The 26,800-nt window shown below is 38.9% G+C and overlaps 1 protein-coding gene across 1 annotated transcript in view; it reads right to left on the bottom strand.

Annotated features, from left to right (window-relative positions):
• Positions 1 to 26,280, bottom strand: part of IDO2 (indoleamine 2,3-dioxygenase 2) — a 55,241-nt gene extending 28,961 nt beyond the window's left edge. Inside the window, 3 exon segments of the mRNA XM_014795924.2 lie at positions 1,125 to 1,244; positions 13,659 to 13,754; positions 26,170 to 26,280. Coding sequence (XP_014651410.1) covers positions 1,125 to 1,244; positions 13,659 to 13,754; positions 26,170 to 26,268 — 315 coding nt within the window. The 5' untranslated portion in view covers positions 26,269 to 26,280.
• Positions 26,281 to 26,800: the final 520 nt, after the last annotated feature.

Here is a 26,800-nt window from a genome sequence, read left to right as displayed (position 1 = left end):
AGTACACAGACACACCTCGAAGCTGGAGGCTTCCTCCTCTGTCACCCTTCTCCACCCTTCCCCCCAGTTAGCATTATGTTTAGAGAGCAGAAGGGGAAGAGAAACCCAGGGGGATGTTCTGTCGTGTGCCTAGATTTCAAACTTTCCAACATCGGATGCACGATTTTTTGAAGTAAGATGTACTGACATTTAAAATGTCTGAAGCAGCTCTATCCTCTCCTTCTCTCTCCTTTCTCTTTTCCTTTCCTTTTCTCAGGGGAGTCTCCTGCATTTACTTGAACAGTAAGAAATAGGATCAACCAGGCAAACAAAACAGGCGTGGGCTGTTCACTTAACCATGGAGTCCAGAAGAGGCGGGCTCCCTGACTCCTGGAAACGGTGCATTTACAAAAGATGAAAGGGAGTCATAATTCATACTGTGGGCTGTGGAACTCAGAGATTTCATGTCTCCAGGTTCAGGCTGAAACTATAAAAAGGTAGGCAAAGATTCTGAAGAGATTTAAATGAATTGTTAATCAATAATCAATAATCAATAATCAGTAGAAAGAAAGCATCATTAGAAAAAAAATAAAGATTAGTGTTGTAAATGTCAACGTGTGCCTCCGGGGAAGGAAGCTAACCTGAACTCAGAAGGTCTCTGTCTGGCCATGGCTTTTTCACTAACTTGCCATCTGTCCTTAAACAAGGAATTTAACTTCCCTAGTCCTCAGCTCTCTGTCAAATGGGCACAGAGTACGTAGCTCTACTTACCTTACGAGATTGTGAAAATCCATCAAGATAGCATATGTGTATAAGAATACACAATGCTGTAAAATGCAAGCTATTTTATGAGCTCTCAGAACTTGTCTTCAAATGCAACTCTTCAAGCATTCTTGGAAGAGGGTGCCGGAAAAAACAGACTTGAAAGCTAATGAAAGGGAGAAATGGCTACCATTTCTAAAGAAAATTAAATTCCTAGTCAGGGAATAAAAGTCTTTCATTTAAACGGGCCCTTCACCCTCCCTCAACTCATACCCAAGAAAAGAATAGGAAAGGACCCATTTTCCAGGAAAACAGGACAGTGCCAAGCAGAGTGTGTTCCTGGCTCAGCAGACCCACCAGATGACCTTCATGTTTTTCCTCACCTCTTCGGGCTTTGTCTCTCCTTCCTGCCAGATATAGCCCGTGGAAATAAAGCTCAAGACCAAGTGGGCCAGGCGCCGTTCCCGGTGGCTCTTGAGGTACTGGCAGCTCAGGAGGGGCATCTGTTCGAGAGAATTATCAGTTGCAGGAGTGGGAATGGACATAGGGGTCTGTGACTTGACGGGTCTTTTTGGGTGTAAGGAACGGGTTCCACTTCAATGAAGGAACTAAGAGCCTCCATGTACACCCATTTCTCCCCTGATGCTAGGACCCTGCAGCGTAGGAGGGATTTCAGACGATACTGTTCAGGAGGTACCTAACTGCCCCACTCAAGCCCCCAAATTGTCCCCATGGTTGTGCCAGACACCAGTCACCATCACTAAAGTGAGAGCTTGGTTAGAGTGTTCCAGAATAATTAACTCCCAAGACTGAGACCATTTATTTCACAGGAGCCTCCCGTGGCAACTTCTACAAGCCTGTCCTATCAAGACGTCTCTGCTTACTGGTATCCTCAAGCCCTAATAACAACCCCGTGCTGTGGCCGTTACTCTCTCTAACTCCTAAGCAAAGCCAGGCCCAGTGGAGTTAGGAACTTGCCCAAGTCTCCAGAGGGAGGTAGCTGAGCTGGGCCAAGTGGTTGTTCAGCCCGTGTTTGAACTTCCCAGGGACGCTGGCTAGGTCATTTCACCTCTCCATGCCCATTTCCTCTTGTCAAAATGTGTCACCGCGAGGTTTAAAGGTGGTTCTTTATTGAAAGTAACACCCTGTAGAGAAGTCAGTTATTACTGACAGCCCCACCCAAACAAATATTACCCGTTTCCCAGTTTTGCTTGGCCCAGCCCTGCCTGGCTTGCTTGACACAACCAACCTCTGATCTCCAGCTGCCGGGCACACCCCCCTCCTCGGCTTTCCACCTCCCCCCCATCTCTTCCTCGGTTCCAGACACAGCTTGAGCTAGATCTTTCCAGGTGCGCCTCTCCGGGGCGCAAAGCCCCAGAAGGGGCGGCGCTGGACGTCTTGTGCACCCCTTTAAGCTCCAGACCCCGCGGAGGGGGCTGAGACTGGTGCCCCCCCCGCCCAGGGTCCTGGCAGCTCGCGCTTGAGCCTCAGCGACAGAATCCTTCCTCCGCTGTCCGCTAGGGGGCAGCCTTTCCATATCCGTCGGCAGGGCGCCAGCCTGCCTGGTCTTCCTAAGAAATGGCTCTGGGACAGAATTGCTTGTGTAATATGTGCTAGGCTTGTGAGTGTGTGTGTGCGTGCGTGCGTGTGTGTGGGAGGGGGTCGGGGTGTTCCTGAGATGTTCCTTTTTAACGGGAACCAGCCTGAGAATTATAACAGCAGTTATTTATTAAGTATTTACTATAAGGCTCTTACTCAAGAGTGTGCAAGGCAGGATGCTAAAAACTTCCCACGCAGAATGGTACTCGTCTTCCAGAGAACCCACAAGACAAACTGAAAGTCAGAAAAGGTAAGACACTTGCCCGGAGTCACAGAGGCAGGGTGCGGTTTCACTTCAGCTGACCACAGCCCTGCTCTCTCAAATGAGCACTGCCTGATAGAAATGAGAGCCACACGTGTAATTTTAAATTTTCTAACAGCCACATTTTAAAACTAGCAATTACTTTTAATAATATATTTAATCTAGGTCAATATACCCAAAATATCATCAACGCCTAATCAGTGTAAAAAATGTTGAGATATTTTCCAATCCCTTTTTATAGTAAGTCATCAAAATCCAGTATCTTACATCTCAATTTGTCCTAGTCACATTTCAAGGGCTCAATAGCCACCAGTGGCTGCAGGGTACGTACAGTGCAGCTTTAAGGTAAAGGAATAAGGTCCAAGTTGAGAATGTTCTCTTGGTTAGAGGTTTTTCTGGAAACTTCCTGCACATTCCAGAGTCCCTGGGCTCTCCCCTCAAAGCAAAGGTACAAATAATTTCTTTTTTAATGGATTAAAGAACAAAAAACCTTTGTAATGGGTCTGTTTTTTTCCTACAAACAAGATGAAATGGTTAGGGAGAGAGTGAGTCCTAAACTTAATATTTCCGTCAGTTTAAGGCAATCAACTTGATTTCATATTTGTTTCATTGTAAGATGGAAAGTAAACACTTGGCAGAAGCAGTTTAGCTTGATTTCGTCTTAATATGAAACAGTTTTCTTTTGCCCTTCGCAAGTGAGCTGGCCTGATTTCCTGATTTTCTTGACTTTGGTTATAATCTCTCTCTGTGCAGTTATGAAAGAGGCTGGATTGAGGATACTTTAGTAGTGACACAAGAGCGAGAGTCAGTATTTCCACACTTTGGTCTCAATAACTCTTCTTTAGCCACCATTTTATTAGCTGAATGACTGTTGCATTTGTCACATACTACTTTCCTGGTGCCAACATTATAGTATTTAAAAAGGGCTACTATTAACCTTTATTATTGTCTGACCCTCCCACTAGACTGAGCTTCTAGAGAAGAATGATGTCTTTAAAATAAGGTATTTAAAAAGTGTATATAGGGCCGGCCCCGTGGCTTAGCGGTTAAGTGCGCGCGCTCTGCTGCTGGCGGCCCGGGTTCGGATCCCGGGATCGCACCGACGCGCCGCTTCTCTGGCCATGCTGAGGCCGCGTCCCACATACAGCAACTAGAAGGATGTGCAGCTATGACACACAACTATCTACTGGGGCGTTGGGGGAAAAATAAATAAATAAAATCTTTAAAAAAAAAAAAAAGTGTATACAAAAATAATAGAATGTCACTGTAAAAAATACCATATACAGATGTTATGTATAAAGTAGAAAATGGTTTTTGCTAGCTTCAGTATGACTCCTTAGACATAATTGCCATGAAAATTTCAAGGTCTCTACTTCTAGCTATCTAAATATCTATAAATTTTAAACAATTATGCAATTTAAAATATATTAAATATTAAATTTATATATTAACTATATATTTATATATTATATATTATACATATATTTATATATGTAATTGTATATTTATATCATTATATAAATTATGTATTTATATACATCAAATATATAATTTTACACTGTTAAACACCTTTTTTCAGGAAACTATGTAGCAAAGGTATATGTATATACAGAGAGAGAGGGGAGAGAGAGAGAGACATATTGTCATTTAATGGCTCATAGTTTTCCATTTATTTAACAGATCTATTTATTAATGGCTATTTAGGGGATTATATTTTTTGTTATATTTTTTCTTTTTTGTTTATTTTGCTATTGCAATTTCTGCAGTAAACACCTTCGCTTATTCATCTTTGCACTTTTTAGTATTTCTGCAAGATAAATTTCTTAAAATGAGATCATCGGATCAAAGTGTATGCATATTTAAAATTTTAAGGGATATTCCCAAATTGCTTGTCAAAAAGATTGTACTGGTTTGCTCTCCTGTTTTCAAGATTGTTCCTCCACATCTTGACTAATGCTATATTAATGGGTTTTTTTAATTTGTTGCCAACTGATAGCCAAAAACAGATATTTCATCATGATAATTTGCATTTTTTTGTTTATTCTAGAGATTGAGCATTTTTGCATGTTTATTATCAATTCAAATCTCTCTCTCTCTAACTTAACTATTCATATATTTTACCTATGTTTTCCGATTGATCATCTTACTGATTTGGTGGAACATATTTTGTATTACAATCCTGATCTTTATCTGATATAAATGTCCTAAATTATTTTCCTAGTTTATCATTTATCTTTTAATAATTTATTTTGAACATTATCTAAACAGTATTTATATTATGTTTAGACACATTGCAGAGATATATTATCAGAGAATTATTATTAATACTTGTTCACAAATGAATAAAAATTGACCACATTTTATGCCTAAGCCAATTTGTTGTGTGTTTTGTAAATGACTTTGGGGACATGAACACATAATTATTTCTCTGTTATGACTGGGGTATTAACCATTCATGAATTCATGTAAAATTGGACTAAAAACAGGAAAAACTAACCTGTGGGTTTCACACCATGACAGGAAGGTACCCTACTGATCAAACACATCTACCTTGCTGATACTCAAATAACACTTTGACACTTCCTGGCCTCAGATATGTTGGCAGAGACAAGTATGTGGTTTTTCTTCTTAGAGCAAAAACATTGACTGAGGAGCTTTTCAGAAGCAGTGTGAACATTTCTTTAGAATCTGCAGCATGGTACAGGGCCACAGGTTTGCACTGCATTTTTCCACTGAACATTTTGAAGTGCATTTCATCATTTTTTAGTTATTAAAAATATTTTATCAATTATATAATATGCATATTAATTAAATACATGAAATCTCTATTTACAGCTTGAGGAATATCCATGAATAAATACTTATTTACCCATCACCCAATTGAAGAAGTACAAGTTTACCGAAACCTTTGCCACCCTCTCTGTGCCTCTTGTTAGTTGTTTATCCTGCCTGCTCCTCAGGAGTATCTATTTGCTGAATTTTGTGTTGGTTATTTTCTTGCTATTTATATATCATTCAAAATTCACATATATATGATCATTAAACAATATATTAGTTTGAATGATGTTGAGATTCACCCACATTACTTCCTACAGCTGTAGTTCAGTCATTTCTACAGTTACTTCACCTGTTTTTTCTCTTATAAATAATAGTTTTACACCTCGTGGCACACACATGTCGGGTAAGAGGGATGTATATCTTTAATGCTTCCAGATAATGACAAAGTTTCTCAAAGAGGTTGTACCACCCACGGTGCATAAGATCCCGATGCCTTAAGTTCTTGCCGATGCCTGGTAATGTCAAACTTGCAACATTTCTCAGTTTCGTCACTGTTATCCCACTATAGTTTTAATTTTCATTTTCCTGGTTATTAATAAAGGTTAGCATCTTTCATATGGCACTTGGTCATTTATCTTTCCTATTCTGTAAAATATCTGTTCATGTCTGTCACACACTATTTTACTTGATTGTTTATCTTTCTTACTGATTTCCAGGACTTTATATATTCAGGATACAGATCTTTTTCTCAGTTATATGTGTGACAATATCTTCTCTCAGTTTGTGACTTGGCTTCTCCTTTTCTTCATGGTCTATTTTGATAAACAGAAGTCCTATATTAATGAAATCAAGTTTATCATAAAATATCCCAATTTTATGTCATTAGGAAATTCTTCCTTACTCCTAGTAAATATTTTCTTAAATTCTCTTCTAAAAGGTTTAAATTTTTGTCTTTTACATTTAACTTTTTAATCTATCTGGAATGAATTTATTTATGTTTATGATAAAAGGAGCAAATCCAATGTACTCTTTGCTATATGCCTGCTGTATGTGTGGACAACCAGTCATCCCAGCGCTGCTATGTTCCCCTCTGATCTGTCATTTTATCTCTGCTATAGCTTAAGATTCCATGTATATGTGGGTCTGTGTGTAGGTTCTCTGTTCAGGTTTTTGGTTCTCTTTGTTTGTTGCTGCTCGTCTCAATTTCTATAGTTTCCGTGATAACTGATGAGGCAAATCTTCTTACCTTGCTGTTAAATATATATATATATATATATATATGTATATATATATATAGGTTGTGTTTGTTGTTGTTCCTTTACTTTGTAACACAGCATAACAAACTAAACATGACTTTGCTTTTACAACTTCCACACAACTACATCTTGTTAAAAAGAAACATGGAATTTTAGATCCATCACTTTGGCCACGAGAATGTGTTCATACACATGCATGCTGCACACGTTATTTTAGAAATCCTTTCTTATTTCACAGCAGCATTAGAAAAGATTATTTAGAATTGACCATACATTTCATTAATTTCATTGGTTGGCCGTATTTTTTAAGTACTCCTATTTCTCTCTCCTGAGTTCTTTAGTCTGATTTGTATTCACTATGCTGGAATAATTCCTGAGCAATTAAGATAAAAGTATGTGGATGGGGGCCAGCCTAGTGGCACAGTGGTTAAGGTCCCCTGCTGCACTGCAGCGGCTCGGGGTTTGTGGGTTCGGATCCCAGGCACAGACCCATGCACCGCTCATCAAGCCACTCTATGGCAGCGTCCTACATACAAAATAGAGGAAGGTTGGCACAGATGTTAGCTCAGGGCCACTATTCCTCAAGCGAAAAGAGGAAGATTGGCAATGGATGTTAGCTCAGGGCCAGTCTTCCTCACCGAAAAAAAAGTAAGTGGAGAGTATACTTTCTTATATCTTGATTTGACTGATTATTTATTTTCTTTTGTCCTCACAGATGAATAATAAAATCTGAGTTCTAAATATGTTTTTCCTAAAATTTTATAAATGTGCGTACATTATGTTTAAAAAATATATCAGTACTGACAGTGTAGACTTTGGGGTATAATCTAATGCTACTTATTTATTTGCTTGCTCAAATTGTTCTCACTTAGCCACTGGGAGCTCTTTCAGGTTGGCTTCTATGTCCCATTGGAGATGTCTACATTCTTTCATTTTCTTTTTTAGTACTCCTTTGCTTTCTGGCAGTACAAGATGATTAGGGTCATCTTGTATTTTCCCTGTCCCAAGTTTATAATCAACTCTTTCTCCAGGGAGCCCTAGTTCCTTTCACTGAAGAAGGGTATTTAGCTGGGCACTGGCTTTGCTCATTGCTACTGGGGTGCCATTGCTTCTAGGTCCTTGCAGTGGACAAAGCTAGGAAATGTATGTGTGTGGGTGTGTCTGTGTGTGTACAAATATTATACAAATACACACATATAATATTTATATATCCATATATATTTGTCTATTTATCCATGTGTATATCCATATATATATATGTTCGTGTCTGTCTATATATATATGGATATATAGATATATATAATGCTAAACATGGCTTTATACTGATGTCTCCAACTCTAATCCAGTGCCACGGGTTGATTCTAGTATTCCGTCCTTGCTAATTTGTAACTTTTATCTTTGACAGTGAAATATCATCCCCATCCATTTGATTATCTGGTCAACCTAGTGTACATACAAAGCAGTTTTAGAATTGTTAACCAGCACCCCATGAGAAACAAATTTACCAATAGAGTACAGTGATTATGTGCAGTTCCTTTTTAATTCAGCCTTGTAGATTCCAGTCAGAGCATGATTTTCCATAGTAACTTAGATCAGCTTCTTTTTTCCCCCACCCTCTTCCATGAAGTTATGTCATACATTTGTAGTACAATTAGATTCAGTTGTCATAGTCTGCATTCCATCCCAGGAACCCCAAACATTCTGGTTAATTTTTTAAAATTTGGATATAATTCACTCTTTGTGATGTACAATTCTATGGGTTTTAAAAATGCATGGAATCATGTATCAACCACCTGAGTACCATACGGAACAGTTACATCATCCTAAAAATCCCCCTTTAGTAGTGGACCACTCATTCCTCCTTAGTCTTTGGCAATTATTTATCTGTTTTCTGTACTTATTGTTTTGCCTTTTCCAGGAGGTCATATGAATGAAATCAAGCAGTATGTAAACTTTTGGCTCTGACACGTTTCATTTAGCAAAATGTATTTAAAGTTCATCCATGTTATTGAATACATCAATAGCTCATTCCTTTTTGTCACTGAATAGCATCCTATCATATGGCTATAACTTCAGTGTCTTAGTTCAGGTTGCTATTACGAAATCCCATGGACTAGGTGGCTTATAAACAATGGAAATTTAATTCTTACAATTTTGGAGGCTGGAGGTCCAAGATGAGGGTGCCAGCAGGATTGGCTTCTGGTGAGAGCCTCTCCCAGGTTGTAGACTGCTGTCTTCTTGTTGTATCCTCACGTGGTAGCAAAGGAGGGCCAGAGAGCACTACGGGGTCACTTTTATAAAGGCACTAATCCCATTTATGAGGGCTCCATCCTCCTCACCTAATTACCTCTGTGTTGGTCAATTTTATGTGTCAACTTGACTAGGCTAAGGGATGCCCAGAGAGCTAGTAAAACATTGTTTCTGGGTGTGTCTATGAGGGTGTGTCTGGAAAAGATTAGCATCTGGATTGGTAGACTGAGTAAAGAACACTGCCCTCATCAATGAGATGAGCATCATCCAGTTCATTTTGGGTGTGAATAGAAGGGGAAGTAGAGGAAGGGTGGATGTGCTCCCTGCTTGAGCTGGGAGGGCCATCTTCTCCTGGCCTCAGACGTCAGCACCCCTGGTTCTTGGACCTTTGGACTCCGACTGGGACTCACACTATTGGCTTCCCTAGTTCTCAGCTTTCCTATGTCTCTAACCTGCAGGTGGCAGATCATGGGGCTTCTCAGCCTCCATAATCATGTGAGCCAATCTTCCATAATAAATCTCTTTCTATATATCTCTATATGTCCTATTGGTTCCGTTTCTCAGGAAAATCCTGACTAATACACCTCCCAAAGGCCCCACCTCCTAATACCATCATCTTGGGGGTTAGGATTTCAATATATGAATTTGGGGGAGACACAAACATTCAGTCCATTGTGCTCAGTTTAACCATTCCCCTGTTGAGAGACATGTTGGTCGTTTCCAGTTTGGGTGATTATGAATAAAGCCTACTATAAACATTTACACACAAGCTTTTCCATGAACATGAATTTCAGTTTACTTGGGTAAATACTTATGAATGCAATTACTGAGTCATATCATAAGTATGTATTTAACTTTATAAGAATCCGCCAAATTGTCTTCCAAAGTAGCTATACATTTTGCATTCCTGCCAGCAATATGAATGAGACTCTGTTTTGGTAAATATCCTCACCAGTACCTGATACTGCCAGGTTTTTTAAAGGAATTTTCACCATTCAAATAGGTATTAAATTGTCTTTTAATACTTATTATTATAAATAAATAGTCCTCACTCTGTAAATAACCTAGTTTCATTTTTGTTTCCTGTTAAAACTTGCAAAATTTTTTTCTTCATCTAGAAAATTTGAAATTTCACCAGAATATCTATGTGTGTCCCCCGACCCCCATTATTTTTCTGATAGAAATACTCAAATCTTTTATAAGATCTGAAAAATTTTATTCTTATATGCTTGATGCTTAGATTTTCCTCCACCCACACCACTCTGCTTGTGGAACCTCTATTTTGTGGAATTTGGATCATCCATTTCTCTTTTTCATATAATTTTATTTTTCTGATGGCTGGCATTTCTTTAATTTTTCCTTTATGCTTTATGAAAACTTTTCTTTCTCTTTTTTTTTTTTCCCTGAGGAAGAGTCATCCTGAGCTAACATCTGTGCCTATCTTCCTCTATTCTGTATGTGGGTCACCCCCATGGCATGGCTAGCGAGTGGTGTTGGCCTGTGCCCAGGTTCTGAACCTGCAGACCTGGGCTGCCGAAGCAGAGAACACCAAACTTTTAACCACTTGGCCACGAGGCTGGCCCTGAAAACTTTTCCAGGGAATCCTAAATCGCCATTTCTTTTCTATAATCAATATTGTTTCCCTGATTTATTGGGGTTTATATTGAGTTTTTTTGTTTGTTTATTTCTTTGCTTGCCAATAGCTCCTTTTACATAGCAACTTCACTTATTTTTATGAAGTAAACATACTAGAGACATTAATTAGAATTTTAAAAGCATTGATCTCATTTTTTGTTTTTCATTGGAGGCCATTGGCTGTGAATACCCTATCCCTTCCTCCTACTTTTTGACTTGCTCATTCTCTTCATATCATTTTGTAATTTGGGGTTATCTATTCATGTTGAGAAATGGAGGTCAGGTTTATCAGAATTAATAGCTAATATAGCTTCCCTTATCATGTTTCCAGACTGCTGATGAGTTTTCTTTCATATAGCTCCCTCTGAGCAAGTCAATTGCCTGTAGAGTTTTGTGGCAGGGGTATAGTGGAGGAGGAATCTTCCTGGAAAGAGATGGATGAGTCTAAACCAATGAATAAATTTTTTGCCAAGATACAGATAGGTGAATTGGAGCTTCCTAAGAGCAAGGTGGTTGGCCTGAAAGTACTGTAAGATCCAAACTAAGTTAACTTACTGTGTTGTCTGTGCCAAGTAGAGAACTCAAGAGGACTAATGTTTTAGTCTGTAGCTCCATGTGTGGTCCTGGAAGCCAATATATTTGCTTCTCATGACTGATTTCCTAGCAATTCAATATCAGCCTGTGGTGGTGAAGTCTTAAACGTGGTTTTATATAGTTAGATGTTTTATAAGAAATTATAAGTATAGAGACTGGCCAAGAGTGTTGGGTTAGTTTTCTAGGGCTGCCTCAACAAATGAACACAAACTGGGAGGCTTCAAACAGCAGAAATTTATTTTCTCACATTTCTGGAGGATAGAAGTCTGAAATTAATGTGTTTGTAAGGTTGGTTCCTTCTGGAGGCTCTAAGGGAGAATCTGCTCCATGTGTTTCTCCTAGTTTCTGGGGATTTCCAGCCACTCTTGGCATACTTTGGCTTATAGATGTATCAGTCTAATCTCTGCCTGTATCTTCACATGATATTCTTCCCTGTGTGTCGTTGTGTCTACGTCCAGATTTCTTTCTTCTTATAAGAACACCAGTCTTATTGAATTTAGAATGCACCTTAATACAGTGTGACCTCATTTACCTTGATTACATCTGTAATCTGTAAAGATCCTATTTCCAAATAAAACATTCACGGGTTCTAAATAGACATGATATCTGGAGAAACACTATTCAACCCGGTAGAAGTGTCAGGGGGTTAATTTCACTGCTAAACTAAGCTGTTTCCCTAACTCCCGTGTTTTCGGTGGCCAGGAGTTAGCTGGACACTCCTGGCCTTTTGTCACTGACATTTAACATGTGAGGAGCACCAATTCAACAGGTCCTTCACTTCAGTGATGGCAGTCTAATCAGATAAAGCCAGAGGAAAGCCTGGTACAGAGACTGTGTAGTTTAAAAACTGAACTCTAATCTGCCCTCCTGCAGGCTGTCCCAGACTCCCCTTTGCCTCTGGGCCCTGCTCCTCTGAGATGGCAGAGGGAGGCTCCAGGGGGTCTTCTTTTTGCTTTGATTGAATGCTCGGCATGGGTACTGTAGATTCATTTGTGGATCTGATATAATTTGCTGAATGTGGCACAAAAATCTTTAAAGTTTATTATTCCATCATTATTACTTTCTTTGTTTTCCTGCATTTACAGATATTTTCTTATTTTTTTTCTTCTTTTTATATTTCTTTGGTCATGTTAATGAGACTTTATGCAGCAGGAAGGTAAATTCTTAGGTTTAGTTTGCCATCTTCATAGACATTGAGGACAGTTTCTTGCATCTCTTACAGGGTTTCTAATCTTGTGCCTGCACTTAGCAGGCATTCAATAAGTATTTTTAAATGAATTTGTAATTATAGACATTAAGTATGTATAAATCAGTGAAGGAGAATTTTGGAGGGTGGAAAACCTTTCCTGTATCTCTGAGGTCACATGGCATTCCAAATTGATGAGATTGAGACAGATAGAGAAGAGACTAGAGGGAAGTATATATATCTATCGAACACTACTGTGTGGCAGGAAATATGGAAGGGCTATTTCAAAAGTCTCACAACAGGGGGCCAGCCCCGTGGTGTAGTGGTTAAGTGCACGCACTCCGCTGCTGGCGGCCTGGGTTCAGATCCCGGGCACGCATCGTTGCACTGCTTGTCAGGCCATGCTGTGGCGGCATCCCATATAAAGTGGAGGAAGACAGGCACAGATATTAGCCCAGGGCCAGTCTTCTTCAGCAAAAAAAAAGGAGGACTGGCATGGATGTTAGGTCAGAGCTGATCTTCCTCACACACACACACACACAAAAAAAGTCTCACAACAATTTAGTTCTCACAACAATTCTATGAGACCAGAATTTCTCCCATTTTATAAATAAGGAAGCAGAATAAGTAATTTGTTAAGTAACTTGTTCAAGTGTATATAGGTGCTAAGTGATAAAACCAAGATTCAAACTCAGGTCTTGCTGAACCAAAATCTATCTCCTTCCTATTACACCTTCTTATTATTCCCATGGGATAATGTCAGTTCTCCCGGGATCAAGAAGTTTCACTGTTCCTTACATACTCTTAGGAAACATTGCTCGTCTTATCCCATATGTGGTATTTACAAACTTATCAATTATGTCTGAAGAACCCGCCAATCCTGACTTTATAGCTCAGAAATTCTCTTGACTCAACTATTCCATGAGACCCCCATGGTAAAATCAAGTTAGACTCACTCAGAGGCAGAGGAGACATGACCATGCAACATGGAATGAGAACACTGAGAATGTTCACGCTTATTCTTCCCCCACTAAATCTTACCCATCAGCTTGCCTACAATTCCCGACCAGATTGTCTTCCTTTCTTAAAAAAATACTTGTTGACTGTTTAATACGTTCTAGAAATTGTTTTGTGCAAGCTCTGGGAATTTTAGGAAACCGATGTGTTACATCAGGAACAAGTCCAAGACATTCTGTTCTTTAGGAGAGGTGAGATGGCTTTGTTGATAAGCTCAATGGAATGATTGGTGACCTGGGGTCAATCTACCCACTTCAACAATGCTGAGAAAGAAAAGTGGTGGGAGGGTGAAAATAGGATGGTGAGAAGGGGTTCAAGAGAAGGATAAAAAACGGTCTACCTTGTTAACTTGAGCTCGAAGCTGGTGACTTTCAATCAAGTGAGGAAGTTTGTTGGCTATTTCCATCCAAGGCCTATAATGATCCGGAAGTTCTTTCTGCATTTAAAATAGAAACATCTCAGTACTTTAGAACTCTCTGGGTAGCAGCGTAGGAGAGTAGCTGCTTTCAGATTTCAGTCTTAAAGAAGAATTGAGGTCAATTCAGTTCAACAAACATTGAGAATTCACTATATACTAAGCACTGCAGATACACAGAAGACTAAAATACAGTCCTTTTGCTTAATAAGCATATGGTCTAGTAAGGGAGAAAAAAATATAGTCAGATATATCCCAATGCAGTATAATATGTTCAATTACTGATGAGTGTGTAAGCTTTAAGAACTTGCAAAAGAGGAGCAAGTGGTGAATTCTGTCGTTGTTGTGGGGAATTAATGGGAAATATTTGTAGAAATATAACAGTTGAGTCCAGTTTTAGAGTCTGAAAGTGACTTTTTCTAGATGGAAATTTGAAGAAGGGAAGGCAGCAAAGCAGAAGGACTAGTGGATAAACAGAGGTAAGTGTGCCTCGGGGACTGTAAATGATACAGTGTTACTAGAATATAAAGGTCAAGAGAAAAGGTGATAAAAGATAAGACTAGAAAATCATATCAAATGTGCTTTGTATAGAATATATAGAAGTTTTCTTTTTATGTAAGTTGGTGACATGGTTCAATTTGAATTTTAGGAAGATAATTTTGCTTATATGATTTTAAGGTATAAAGTCAGATTAGGAAGCCTTTGAAATGCTGTTGAAAGACTACACTTAGGCAAAGACAGTGAATTTGGAAGGAAGAAGACATTTATTCAAGAAATATTTGGGAAGTAAAATTGAAATGATGTGATGATTAAATTTGGGGGGGGGGGGGGAGGACAGCTAAAGGCAAGATGATCCCTAGCCCAAAAGCACCATTTATGTGCCCACTCTGGGCCCATGGTTTAGCAAGTAGAGCATAGGCTGGATTTCAGCAACCCTGATTTTATTCCAAGAAATAACAAACTACGTCTATTGTTGTAAATAAACTTTCAGGGGAACACCACCAGTCTCAGTTGTTTGCCTATTGGCTATGGCTACTTTCTCATTACAGCAGCAGAGTAGGGTAGTTGCAACAGAAACTGTTAAGCAAAGCTTAAAGTATTTACTATTTGGCTCTTTACAGAAAAAGTTTGCCAACTCCTGATCTCTCCTTGTGCCTGGACCTCCTTTTTCAGAGTACAGTCTGTGCACTGGATGTTGTGCCCCTGGGTTAAGAAGAAGAGCAGATGAGGATGCTTTCTATGTTTATGAATTGGGTGACTGAATGAATTGGTGGGAACACAAATTGAAACAGAAATGCAGGTGGAAGTCAAAGAGAAGGCATAAAGATAGTGAATTTCTTTTTAGATATACAGCTCAAAATATGTGTGGAATGTCAAAATATGGCTGTATACTGGGCAATTGGATATACAGTTTAAAGTTCAGGGGAGAATTAATTTTATAAATGCAGAATTGGGTGGCATAACTATATAAAAACTCCCCTTTGTGGTTAAAACCACAAGAGTATGTAAGATCATTGGGGAGAAGTTGAAAAGTGAAAGAAGGCTTGTTTCTTTCTTTCGCTGGGGGGATGTTTACAAAGGAGACAGAGGAACTGAATCTAGCTATACAGATCACAGAGACCTTTATAGAGATTCAAAGAGCCAGAGGGGAATCACCCTACAAGACATTAGGGAATTTCAGAAAAGTAGGTATTCATCAGGTCAAATGTATCACTTGGAACTTAAAGTAAGATTGTCCCCTTTGGGGAAAAAACCCAGAAACTGTGAAATCACTAATATATGATTAATCTTTCCATGTATATGGCATAGAAATTTAGATCAGAGTCATGAAAGCAGAGTTCAAATTTTAGCTTGTTGAGGAAGTAAGAAAATAGAATCTGAAAATGTGAATTACTTTTTTAAGTGAGCCATAAGGCATTAGCAAAGAGGAAATTTGTATTTGAGAGCCCTCTCCATTGAGGAATGAGAAACTTGAGTGGTTTAGTCTGCTATTGCAAAAGGGAGAGCTTGAAGATAAAGGAGAAAGGGAAATAGTTAAAGCCTGGATGTCATGGAGGAAGGGAAGGAGGAAAAGCGCCCGAATGGAGCATCTGGCTTTGAAGTGATGGAAGGAGAATGTATGGAGTTTGAGGGAATCCACTTTTCATGAACTCAATTTCTCTGCAAATGAGAGTGAAGATCAGGTTTAGGATCTTCACTGTTGAAGAGAGAGGTGGGTGTAAAATTAATTATAAAGGGAAAAGAAACAGGAAATTAAACATAAAAAATACAAGTATAAACAATAAGATATCTTATGTATAATATAATAATATGGAAGACCCAGGGAAGTTTGAAAACTATGAGTTTGGAGAGAGATCGATCTATAAATTACCCATGAATCACTTGTTGGAGGCCCTCTGTCTCTCAAAATCTGAGAGAAAACTGGTTCAAGCTCTTAAATATACATAACCTGGGTGAATCCAACATTCAATTCACAATCACTGAAAATTATAGACTTTATTTAATCTTCTCCTTTCTATCTTTGACCCAGATTCAATTCAGGACAAACTGGGCACCCTTTACTAGCTTTCACAACAAATCAAAGTTACACCAAAAAAGTTTGTAAGTGTGGAGGTATAATGAGCAATGCTCAGCAGTGGGTACAGAATTGGAGAAATTAAATTGCCCCAGGTTTGGGGATTTACAGAGTGGCGGCAGAGTTGAGAACGCTAGCAAGAATAAAGGCAGAGAGATTTATGGTGAGCTGACTCTGAACTGGCAACTTGTTTTTCGTCTTATGAACGAAAACTGAATGTGGGTACAGAGACAATGGAATATAATCTTCATAAAAGAAAATCAAAGATGCAGAGTCATGGTATTCAAAAGGTCCTTTTAAGGAGGGTTTTAAGAAAAGTTGTAACCAAATCATCACCTCTATTTTTCCTTCTTTGGTGCCTAGATAAGGAATCCTATTCCGAGAATTAAATTAGAGCATTCTATATTTCTGCTTGCTGGCTTGCATGGAAGTCCTTAAATACTATATTTTGTCTCAATCTAGGCTGTACTCTAGTATTTACTTTCTCTTTCTCCTTAGATTTCTAGATTTCTTTCCTTCCTTCTCTTTTTCGTCTTCTCCCCTCTTTAAAAAGTTCTAACGATTGGACTTCTGTATCACCTCACAAATACGAGAAAATCATGATCTTTGAGATCCTCTGGGCTCTCAAAGTGTGGTCCCCAGTCCAGCAGCATCAGCATCACTTGGGAACTTGTTAGAAATGCAGATTCTTGGTTGGCCCTTGAATAAAGCTTGTGCTGTTGACTGCTCAAAGAAAAAAAGAAATGCAAATTCTCAGGACCCACCCCAGACCTACTGAATCAGAAACTCTGGGGTGGGGCCCAGCAGAACCTGTTTTAGCAAATCCTGTAGGTGAAGCCGATGTACCCAAAAGTTTGAAAACCACTAACGTAGGGACCTTGTAGGAAATCAAGAAGGGGAGAAAGGATTTTAAAGATATGTCACAATCCATTAAAAATGTACTCTTCCTTTTGACTTTTCCTCTAGAGACTGAAGAAAGTATTGAATTACGTTAATTATTTTTTGATTGCCAGACTTTTTTTTTTAGGTTACAGTGTGGGAGACAGAATTAGCTGATGAGTTTTTCACTAAATAGAACTCCTTTTGGTGTCAGCTTATACATATCTATCATATCTGTTTTAAAACCTACATGGTATTCCAATATTCTATTAATGAATATTACTAATTGCTCATAATCTTTCACTATTATTAACAAATCTGAAACAGTTATCCTTATACATGTATTTTTAGATTACAGTCATTATTAGGATAAATTTTTAAAAATGGATTTATTTGATTAAAGATTCTGCACATGGAAAGGTTGAAAACTACTTCTTGATTTTCTTACAGAACAATTACATGAATTTATAATCACATTTATAGTGTGTGATATATAATGGGAATGCCTGTTGATCTATGAGTCTAGCAACACTGAACATTACCAAGCATTTTTGTTTTGTTATGTTTTTAAGATAGAACATGTATTATTTGCATTAAAATTTTATAATTATTTTAATATTTAATAATAATTTATTAAAATAACCCTCCAAGAAATATATCTTTCTCAGAAATGATGATTAAAAATAATACAATCAATGTTTAATGGCACCATGCAAAATTTATAAAGTGGAAAGTAAAAACATCTTAATTCTCATCCTCCCATCTAGCAATGACAACCCTTGAAAGTTTCTTGTGTGGTTTTCCAGAAATTTTATACGCCATCATTCTATTGTTTAAATTTACATGTCTCTGGTTATTAATGAGTTTGAATATCTTTTCATATGCTTTGATCATTTGCATTTTGTGTGCGTGTGTGAAATAGCCGTTCATAACAGGCTAGTCAAATGAACCAATATTATCGTTTATGCCATTGGGTTTTAAATCATGCTTAAAAAAGTTCTTCCCATCCCAACATCATTTCTTTTAGAGTATTTCTAGTTTAATTGTTGATGCTTGCATCTTTAATCCAGCTACATTTCTGTTGTACATGTTATGAGTTAGGACATATTATCTCAATATTTCCGTTTTGAAATGGATGATTTTCCCAAGGTTACACATCTGGTCAGGTCAAACCTCTTCTGACTCAAACTTCAGTGTACTTTCCAATACCTCTCCAGAGTAAACAGATGGAGAATGGTGGGGATTGGGGGAGGGGGAATGGAGGGTTTGTGCAACGGGATAGGAAATTGAAACTTTCCATGTTTTCCTTCCCCTCATTCCAATAATCGGAAGACCCAGAAGTGGGATGGACAGAAATAATAAAATATTTGGCTTTCCTTTCTTTATAAAAACCAATTTTCTATTTTATGTTATTCTTTCTCTTGACTTTTACATCTGTCAAAGTATAATTTTCAAAAAGTCAAAAAAATGACTTAGGCAAATATGGAATTTATGTCCAAAATATATTTAGTTCATTAATGAGGAAATCAGCAGGATGGTAAAGTTGGTTGAAAAGCACTTGATAAACTGAATGTTTACAGAGTTTTGAATGAAGAATATTGAAATCAAACTACTAGGTTCAAGACATAATCAGTTAATGATCTATAGGGCAGTACAATCACATGCTTTAGGGTTCTATTTTCTACTCAACAGAAATCATTTGCAGTTCTTTTGTAGAAAAATCTACAAGTTAATATGTAACTTCAGAACTGGGCCCTAATCAATAGTAAGCAGCATGTCAAACAAAGGGACATCCCTTAGCTGATTAATAATCCCAAGGTGAGACAGACAGTGCTCCAGGTGGTACTGAAGGGAAACACAGCCATCCTTCTGCTTTATTTTGGGTAATTTTTCTTAACACACTTATAATCTAAAAGAGAATGGACTTTTTAAAATAAAGCCTTTTATAGAAATAAAAAATTCTTTCTTAGATTAACACTTTGGTTAGGTTAACTAAAATGTCTGGTTAAGAAAATAGTGCAGAAAGGTTAAAAATAAAAGTTTAGGGCCGGCCCCGTGGCTGAGCAGTTAAGTGCACATGCTCCGCTACTGGCGGCCTGGGTTCAGATCCCGGGCGCGCACTGACCCACCGCTTGTCCGGCCATGCTGAGGCCACATGCCACATACAGCAACTAGAAGGATGTGGAGCTATGACATACAACTATTACTGGGTCTTTGGGGGGGAAAAAAAAACACTTTAAAAAATAAAAATAAAAAAAATAAAAAATAAAAGTTTAAGTAAAATTAAACCAGGAAAATATCAACAAAGGAAAGTTGGGTGACAGCATTAATATCATAAAAATTAGAATTTAGACTCTCAGACAGATTAAATTTGAAGCAGATGGTTTTAAGTGAAATAAAAGACTTAAGTTTCAATGGAAAGAGGCTAGTGTGACATTGCAGCAAAGTAAAGTGAGGAAGAAGAGATATTAGATGACTTTGGAGACAGAGGTAAGCAGCATCAAGGGCCTTGTAGGCTACACTGCAACACTTGATTTTGTTCTAAAGAGCAGTTAGAGAGTTTCAAGGAGTAAAGTGATATGGTTTGATTTCTTTTTTTTTTTTTTTTTTTGCTGAGGAAGTTTCATCCTGAGCTAACTTCTGTTGCCAATCTTCCTCTATTTTTTTTTTGTGTGTGTGGGGGTCGCTGCCACAGCATGGCCACTGATGACTGGTGTAGGTCTGCAGCCAGGCGCTGAACCCGGGCTGCTGAAGTGGAGTGTGCCGAACTTCACCACTAGGCCACCGGGGCTGGGCCTGATTTTTGTGTTAAAGGGTCACTCTGACTGCTGTGCAGAGAGTGGAAATAAGGAGACAGGTACAAGGCAATAGTCCAGGGGAGAAACAATGGTGGATTGAACTAGAGTGGAAATAGAGGCAGGTGAACAGCTGGGAGGTACATTTCAGAGATGGGGCTGAATTCATCCATTATCTAATGAATCATTTGTGAGCAGTGAAGATTAGTCTGAGGCTCAGGTGAAAAAAGTGTAGTTAAGGTTAACAGAAGGCCTAGTGCAAAATGAGCACTTACTAAAGAGTAATTGCTACTATTATATTATTATGTATTATAAAGGGGCTATAACAGAAAACAGAAAAAAACCCAGCTCTTAATGAAATATAAAGGAACGGTATAAATAAATTTTTCTAATACATTTGAAAATCTGAATTGAATCCCCGCTTAGAGAATTGTAAAAGATCAATATTTTTTGTTTAGAAGTGGAAAACCTAAATAGACCAATAAACATGGAGGAAATGGAAAATGTAATTAAAAACTTATCACCTAAAATTTCTCCTGTCTCAAGAATTATGATATATTATCTGTTCCAGAGCATAGAAAAAGATGAGAGAGCATCTAATGCATCTTATGAAGAGAACATAACCTCAGGACTAACCCTTGAGATAATAACACTACTCTTATTCATGAATACAAAAGGATAATTCGTAAATAAAATATTATTGAATTGAATTCAATAGTGTATTAAAAGATCAATCAATTTTGAGCAATACTATGAGTATATTTTAATATTAGAACATTATTATTATACATGGAGTCAGGAAAACCCAGAAAAAGTGTAGAAAAGGTTTGGAGAGAATATTTTTATAAGCTTCTTGAGGACATACCAAAGTAAGAATAAGTGATTGCTAAAGTGCCTTTTAAGATGGAACTTGACAATAGTAAGATTTTCTTTCCTTTCCTTTTTCTTTTGTTCCTGATGGATGGGTAACTACATTTGGGCCTGAAGCTCAGAAGCTGTGGAGAACAGTTACCACAGAGAGTAGTTCACCTTCTCTATCCTCTCTCTCCACCTAGAATGAGAGCTCAGTCATATCTCATAATACACACTGGACAAATAGTAAAGACTACAACTTTTTTTTTTTTTTTTTTTTGCTGAGGAAGATTCACCCTGAGCTAACATCTGTTGTCAATCTTCCTCTTTTTGCTTGAGGAAGACTTGCGCTGAGCTAACATCTGTGCCAGTCTTCCTCTATTTTGCATGTGGGTCGCCGCCACACCATGGCCACTGACGGGTGGTGTAGATCCACACCCAAGAACTGAACCCAGGCCGCCAAAGTGGAGGATGCCAAGCTTAACCACTAGGCCATGAGGCCGGCTCAAGACTACAACTTTTAATTGGCACGAAATTGATTACTCCTTCTAGGGTGCCCAAATCTTTTGTTCTGGTATTATTCTATCAAAAGCTTCAGTCTGGGAGTACAGAGTTCACATTGGTCCTTATGCAGGAGAGGACTCTTTTCCCGTGTGACTTGGTCACAGAATTACTGTGGTCACATATGAAAAACAAGGCTGGAGCTTGAGCTCAAGTGGGCTAACATAGTGCCTACCCTTAGCCCATATAGTGTTTTCTCATATTCTAGCTTTCCTCTGGCCTTAAAGCTGCAATTTTACAGCATGAGACATGACTTTTCTTCAGAAGGTCAAGCTCATACCAGTGAATAAAGCTAACATTATGCTGACAAAACTAGGCAGTATTTAACTGTGTCCACAGGACTCCTTGATCATTTTATACTTTGCATCCTGCTTTGCATTATCTTTCACCCTCCCATGGTTGTATGGTCAGGTTTGGGAATCTCAAGACAAGATGATGTTTTAGTTCTCGTTGCCCAGGTCCCTCCCTCCCTCTAATCCTCTGTCTTTTCCCCACACTCTCTGTAGTGGGTTGAATGGTCCGCACCCCTGGCTCCAGAAAAGATATGGCCACTTGGAAACTGTGAATATGACCTTATTTGGAAAAAGGGTCTTTGCTGATGTAACAAGTTAATGAAACATGAGATCCCCTGGATTTGGGTGGATCCTTAGAGGAGAAGACATAGACAGGAGGGGAGAAGACACAGACCCAGAGAAGAAGGCCACGAGAAGATGGAGACAGAGCGGAGTTATTCGGCCACGAGCAAGGAACGCCTGGAGCCACACGCAGATGGAAGCGGCAAGGACGGGTTCTCCCCTGCCGTCTTCGGAGGGAGCGTGGACCTGCAGACGCCCTGATTTTAGACTCTAGCATCCAGAACTCTGACAGAATAAATTTCTGTTGTTTTAAGCCACCAAAATTGTGGTAATTTGTTACAGCAGCCATAGGAAACTAATACACTCCCTGCACTTCATTTTGACTGAAAGTAGTAGATACGGATTTTCCTATGCTCAATTTTTACATCCTTTCTTAGGATCTATCAGCTCACCTCTCCCTGTGTTTTCTCAAGTTCCTCTACAGCTTGGATATCCTGAGTGAGAAAACTCTAAGTTGCTTTGTTGTTTAAAATTCCAGTTTCCAGAGGACTGTGTTGGCTGTCCCCGCTCCCACTTCCTTATCCCTGACTGTCCATGCCCCCTTTGGCTCTACTCACCTTTCTTGGTTCTTTAATTTTGGCACAGAATTCCATTTCCCATATAACCTCCCCCTCCCCAATGCATTTTTCTTTAGTAATCTACATTAACTATTATGAAAGCTGACCTCTGTCTCTATCTCTACTGTATTACTGTCATTGCCGCAAGCCTGCATTCAACATGATCAGGTATGCCCCAGACGCTAGCAGAGATGGCAATAATGTCTCAGGGAAATATCTGAATTCTTCCCACCTACACCTTCTGTCTGGGAACTACAGCCTCCTGTGGCAATTATTTTTCTACTCTTCCTTCTAAGCAGCTGGAGTCCACTGCTTCTGTCAAGCGCTTTGAATTTCTACGTGAGAATATATATGTATTTATTTTTCCTAAACAGTTGCTTGATCCCTATATAGAATAAAGTTCCCAATGTCCCTATGACTATTTGCACCAGTCTTTTTCTTCTGCTGTAAGGCACATTTAAAATTTTCCCTTTCCTTTGTTTTTGTATTTAAACTACTTCTAAGCCCTTCTCAGCGTTGTGTAAAGCCATGGCAACTTGATTTCCACAGCCAGCCTGCTAAGTGTAGCCCCTATTCTCTCACCTGGACCTGCACCGTCCTCTGTATATTCTGTGGTTTTCAAGTAATGAGCCAGTGAGGCTAGAGGTTCTGAATTAACTGTTCTGGGGGCTCTGCCATCGGTGTTTTTTAAAGCTCTCTAACTAGTTTTGGTGTGCAGTCCAGGAACGACTACCCTGACCCACCCTGCACTTAACATTCTGCTAGGAAAATATTCAGATGCCAGTTGTATCACGTCATTTACCAGATGTGTGAAATCCAAATTCCCGAGCCAAGTGTTTGAGGTTTCTCAGTTCTGCTCCAGTCTAATCTCCTGACATAATCTACCTTGGCCCCTCCTTTCCTGCCAAACTAATTTCCTCTTATTCTTTATGTCTAAAGAAAAATTACTTTCCCCACTCCCCCAAACACACACACACACACACACACACACACACACACACACACACACACCCCACATGATCTGGCGAAGTATTTTTGTGGCATATTTATGGACATGAGTCCAACATGAAATGTTGGAACCTGGAAATATTCAGGTTTATAGAAACAGTGGGGTAGATCATTTGAAACCAAGTCAGCCTCCTCCCCCAAAGCCAGAATATTTACATATTCATTAGCTTGGCCGTGTTTTCTTCAGAGTGACTTAGAAGTAAGTATTTATGGTAAGCAGCTCAGCTTGCTGAAAGAGCATCTTTGGGCAGATTGACATGAAGGAACAGCCCTCCCATCACTTGCCTTTAAACTAAAGGAAAGGAAAGCCTATTCATGCCCTTAGCGAAGTCGATGACTGATACTTCCCAATTTGTGGTCAGTTGCAACACTGCTGCTGCCTGGTGATGCTGTTGACAGAGTCTCTCTTGATGGGTGGAGCAACCTGCAGCGGATTCTGATAAAAACATCCTTCCCCACCTCTTCCCAGAAAGGAACATGTTTAAAATTCTCACACAAATGAAAGAAAACTAAAACTGAAACGACTTACATTTTCAGAAGTCTAACATATGACTATAATAGAGTACACCTAGTTTTCCAGGGCATGTTTTTTATAAAAGAACTCAGGAATGAAATTTCTTATAAAGGTTGTCCATCAACCAAGTCACAGAGCAAATATGATCTGACTCAGAGCCTCACAAGCTCTTGATGTCGTTATTGTTTCTCATCTGGTTTTCTTATTAATGAAAAAGCAAACAACAAAGAGGAGAACTCAGTAATTATAGCCCTACCCAATGTTTACATACTTTATATTATTATTTTTCCTCGGCTCACTGTACATATTTAATCCCAATAAGAGCACATTAGCCTATTGACCTTCTCTTCCTAGTGAACTAGGGATGATGAGAATATTCCCAAATCAAGTTACACGCACAGAATGGAGTTTTTAACCAGCACTGGACTGAAGGTCAGGGGTACTGGCTTCCAGTCCTTACACTGGATTTATCAAAGTGCTTTGATGCTCCACATCAATCCAGTGGGGGTGGCACTAGATCTCCATCCAATAGATGTGAAAACTGAGGGTCAGGCAATTCTTGTGATTCACTCAAGATCACAAGAGTTAGTAACTGCAAGTTAGGGTGACTCATTCATTCTGGTTTTCCCAAGACATTCCTGGTTTAGCACTAAAAGTAGCAGATGTTGGGAACCCCTTCAGTTCCTAGCAAATGGAGACTCTTGGTCATCCTAGTGGCTGTGTCAGAGAACATATTCCAGTACCCTGGGCTACGAGCCTACTCTGCATAATACCCTGAAGTCATTACTTTTAATGCTTAAGTTACTTGCATATCTGCAACTTGATCTCACAACTAAGAGCTCTACAGAGAGCTTTTGGGACCAGATAATAGATCCCATCTTCCTCTATATTCCTCTAGTAACACTCAGAAGTAAATGAGCATCAGAATAGGTATTCAATAAAAGCTCATTGAAGTCCAGACCACTCTTTAATCACAGTTAAATGACAAATTAGGCCCATGTGGGGAAAAATTGGATCTAATAAGTTATTGCAATGACTGCAACATTGGATCCCTAGATTCTTAGCTGAATAGTCTTGGCCGTTATTATTAATTTTTGTGTGTGTGAGGAAGATTGGCCCTGAGCTAACATCTGCCAATCCTCCTCTTTTTTGCTGAGGAAGACTGTCCCTGGGCTGACATCCGTGCCCATCTTCCTCTACTTTATATGGGACGCCGCCATAGCATGGCTTGTCAAGCGGTGCGTCGGGTTCGCGCCTGGGATCTGAACCAACGAACCCCGGGCTGCTGCAGCAGAGCGTGAGTGCTTAACTGCTTGCACCACCTGTTGGCTGTTATTTTTGGTATAGTAGAAAAAAGACTTCAAGAGTCCTGAGTACTAGTTCTGTTTTTGCTACCAATATGACTTTGGGCAAGCCACTTCCTCTGAACTTTGGCTCGCCCAAATGTGAAAGAAAGGAGGGGGGACCAGGTAGTTTTTAAGAACTCTTAAAATTTTAACACTCTAAGAGTCAGACCACATTCAAAGAGTAAACAATGTTAATAAGGGTTAACTGAAGAAACAGAGTTCCATTACAGGTTGAACCTTAAGTAGAATTTAGAAACGGGTCCTGTTTGTTCTCAAGAGTTCCTTTCTCTTCTCAGCAATTTCTGTGAATATCGAATCCCTCCTACCATCTTGCAAGCACCCAATGTCCCTTGTGTTCTCTTTTCTCTCCCACTAGCAAGTCAAGGTAAACTGATTTGCCCATATAATTGATCTTTATCTAAGTTCTGTCTTTTTTTTTTAACTACAGATTTGCTCATAAGTTTACTGGACTGACTGACAACCTATTAAAAACAAACTGGCATTAAAACATTCCATTTCAACTATCCTTTGCTGTTGCTGTATTTCTCTTTCATTGGTAATTACAGTGGGCATTGTTTGTAGCATTTTTCCCAGGTCAAGGACTTGGTGTTTATATGGCATCTCTCTTAAGGACCACATAACTTAAAAAAACAAACAAACAAATCAGTATCTCAAGAAACATAATTCTGAGCTGGTCCAAGGCTCTATCCTTACCAGAGGGTTTGGAAGAAGGAAGCCATAATCTTCAGAAATGTGAAATCGTCCTAAAGACAATGATGGTGTTGTCTTCGAATTCTGACTTTGAGGCTCCATGAATTTGTCTGAAGTATCTGCATGAAGCTGCTACTGAAGAGACAACTGCTCCAAATATATCAAAGTCCCAGGTTAAGAGAGCTTCGAAATAGCATCTTTTCACTGTAGTTAGTTATTCAGTGTCTCAGCAACAGGGGAGAACCTTGGCCTCAGGTTGAAGTGCAGTCTGCATGGACTTTCTCTGACACAAGGCTGAGTAAACAATTAAAGACTGCTGAGAAAAATAAACAACCAAACAAAACCACCTCAGAAAAAAATTCCTCCTTTCTTTTCATACACGTGTAATATGAGAAGATTGGTTTTAAACCCAGAGACAAATCTGTTCAACTTTGGAAAAGGTGAAATGAATCAGATCTTTGGTCACGGCTGATCCCAAATACCCTGACAGGAATCTGGTACACGATGAACTTTGACCACTGAGTATTTATCCCAAAGGAGTAAACTGTTGAAACTAGAAGTGACTTACATTTAGACACATATTTCAGTGACTGGTGAAGAGTACAGAGGGGAGAAGGACTCTAAATGCATATCA

Source organism: Ceratotherium simum, chromosome 28 (genome assembly GCF_057802395.1).
Source record: "Ceratotherium simum simum isolate JZ-2026a chromosome 28, ASM5780239v1, whole genome shotgun sequence".
Lineage (NCBI taxonomy): Eukaryota > Metazoa > Chordata > Mammalia > Perissodactyla > Rhinocerotidae > Ceratotherium > Ceratotherium simum.
The sequence above is the reverse complement of the archived record's forward strand: the minus strand, read 5'-3'. Positions and strand labels throughout refer to the sequence as shown.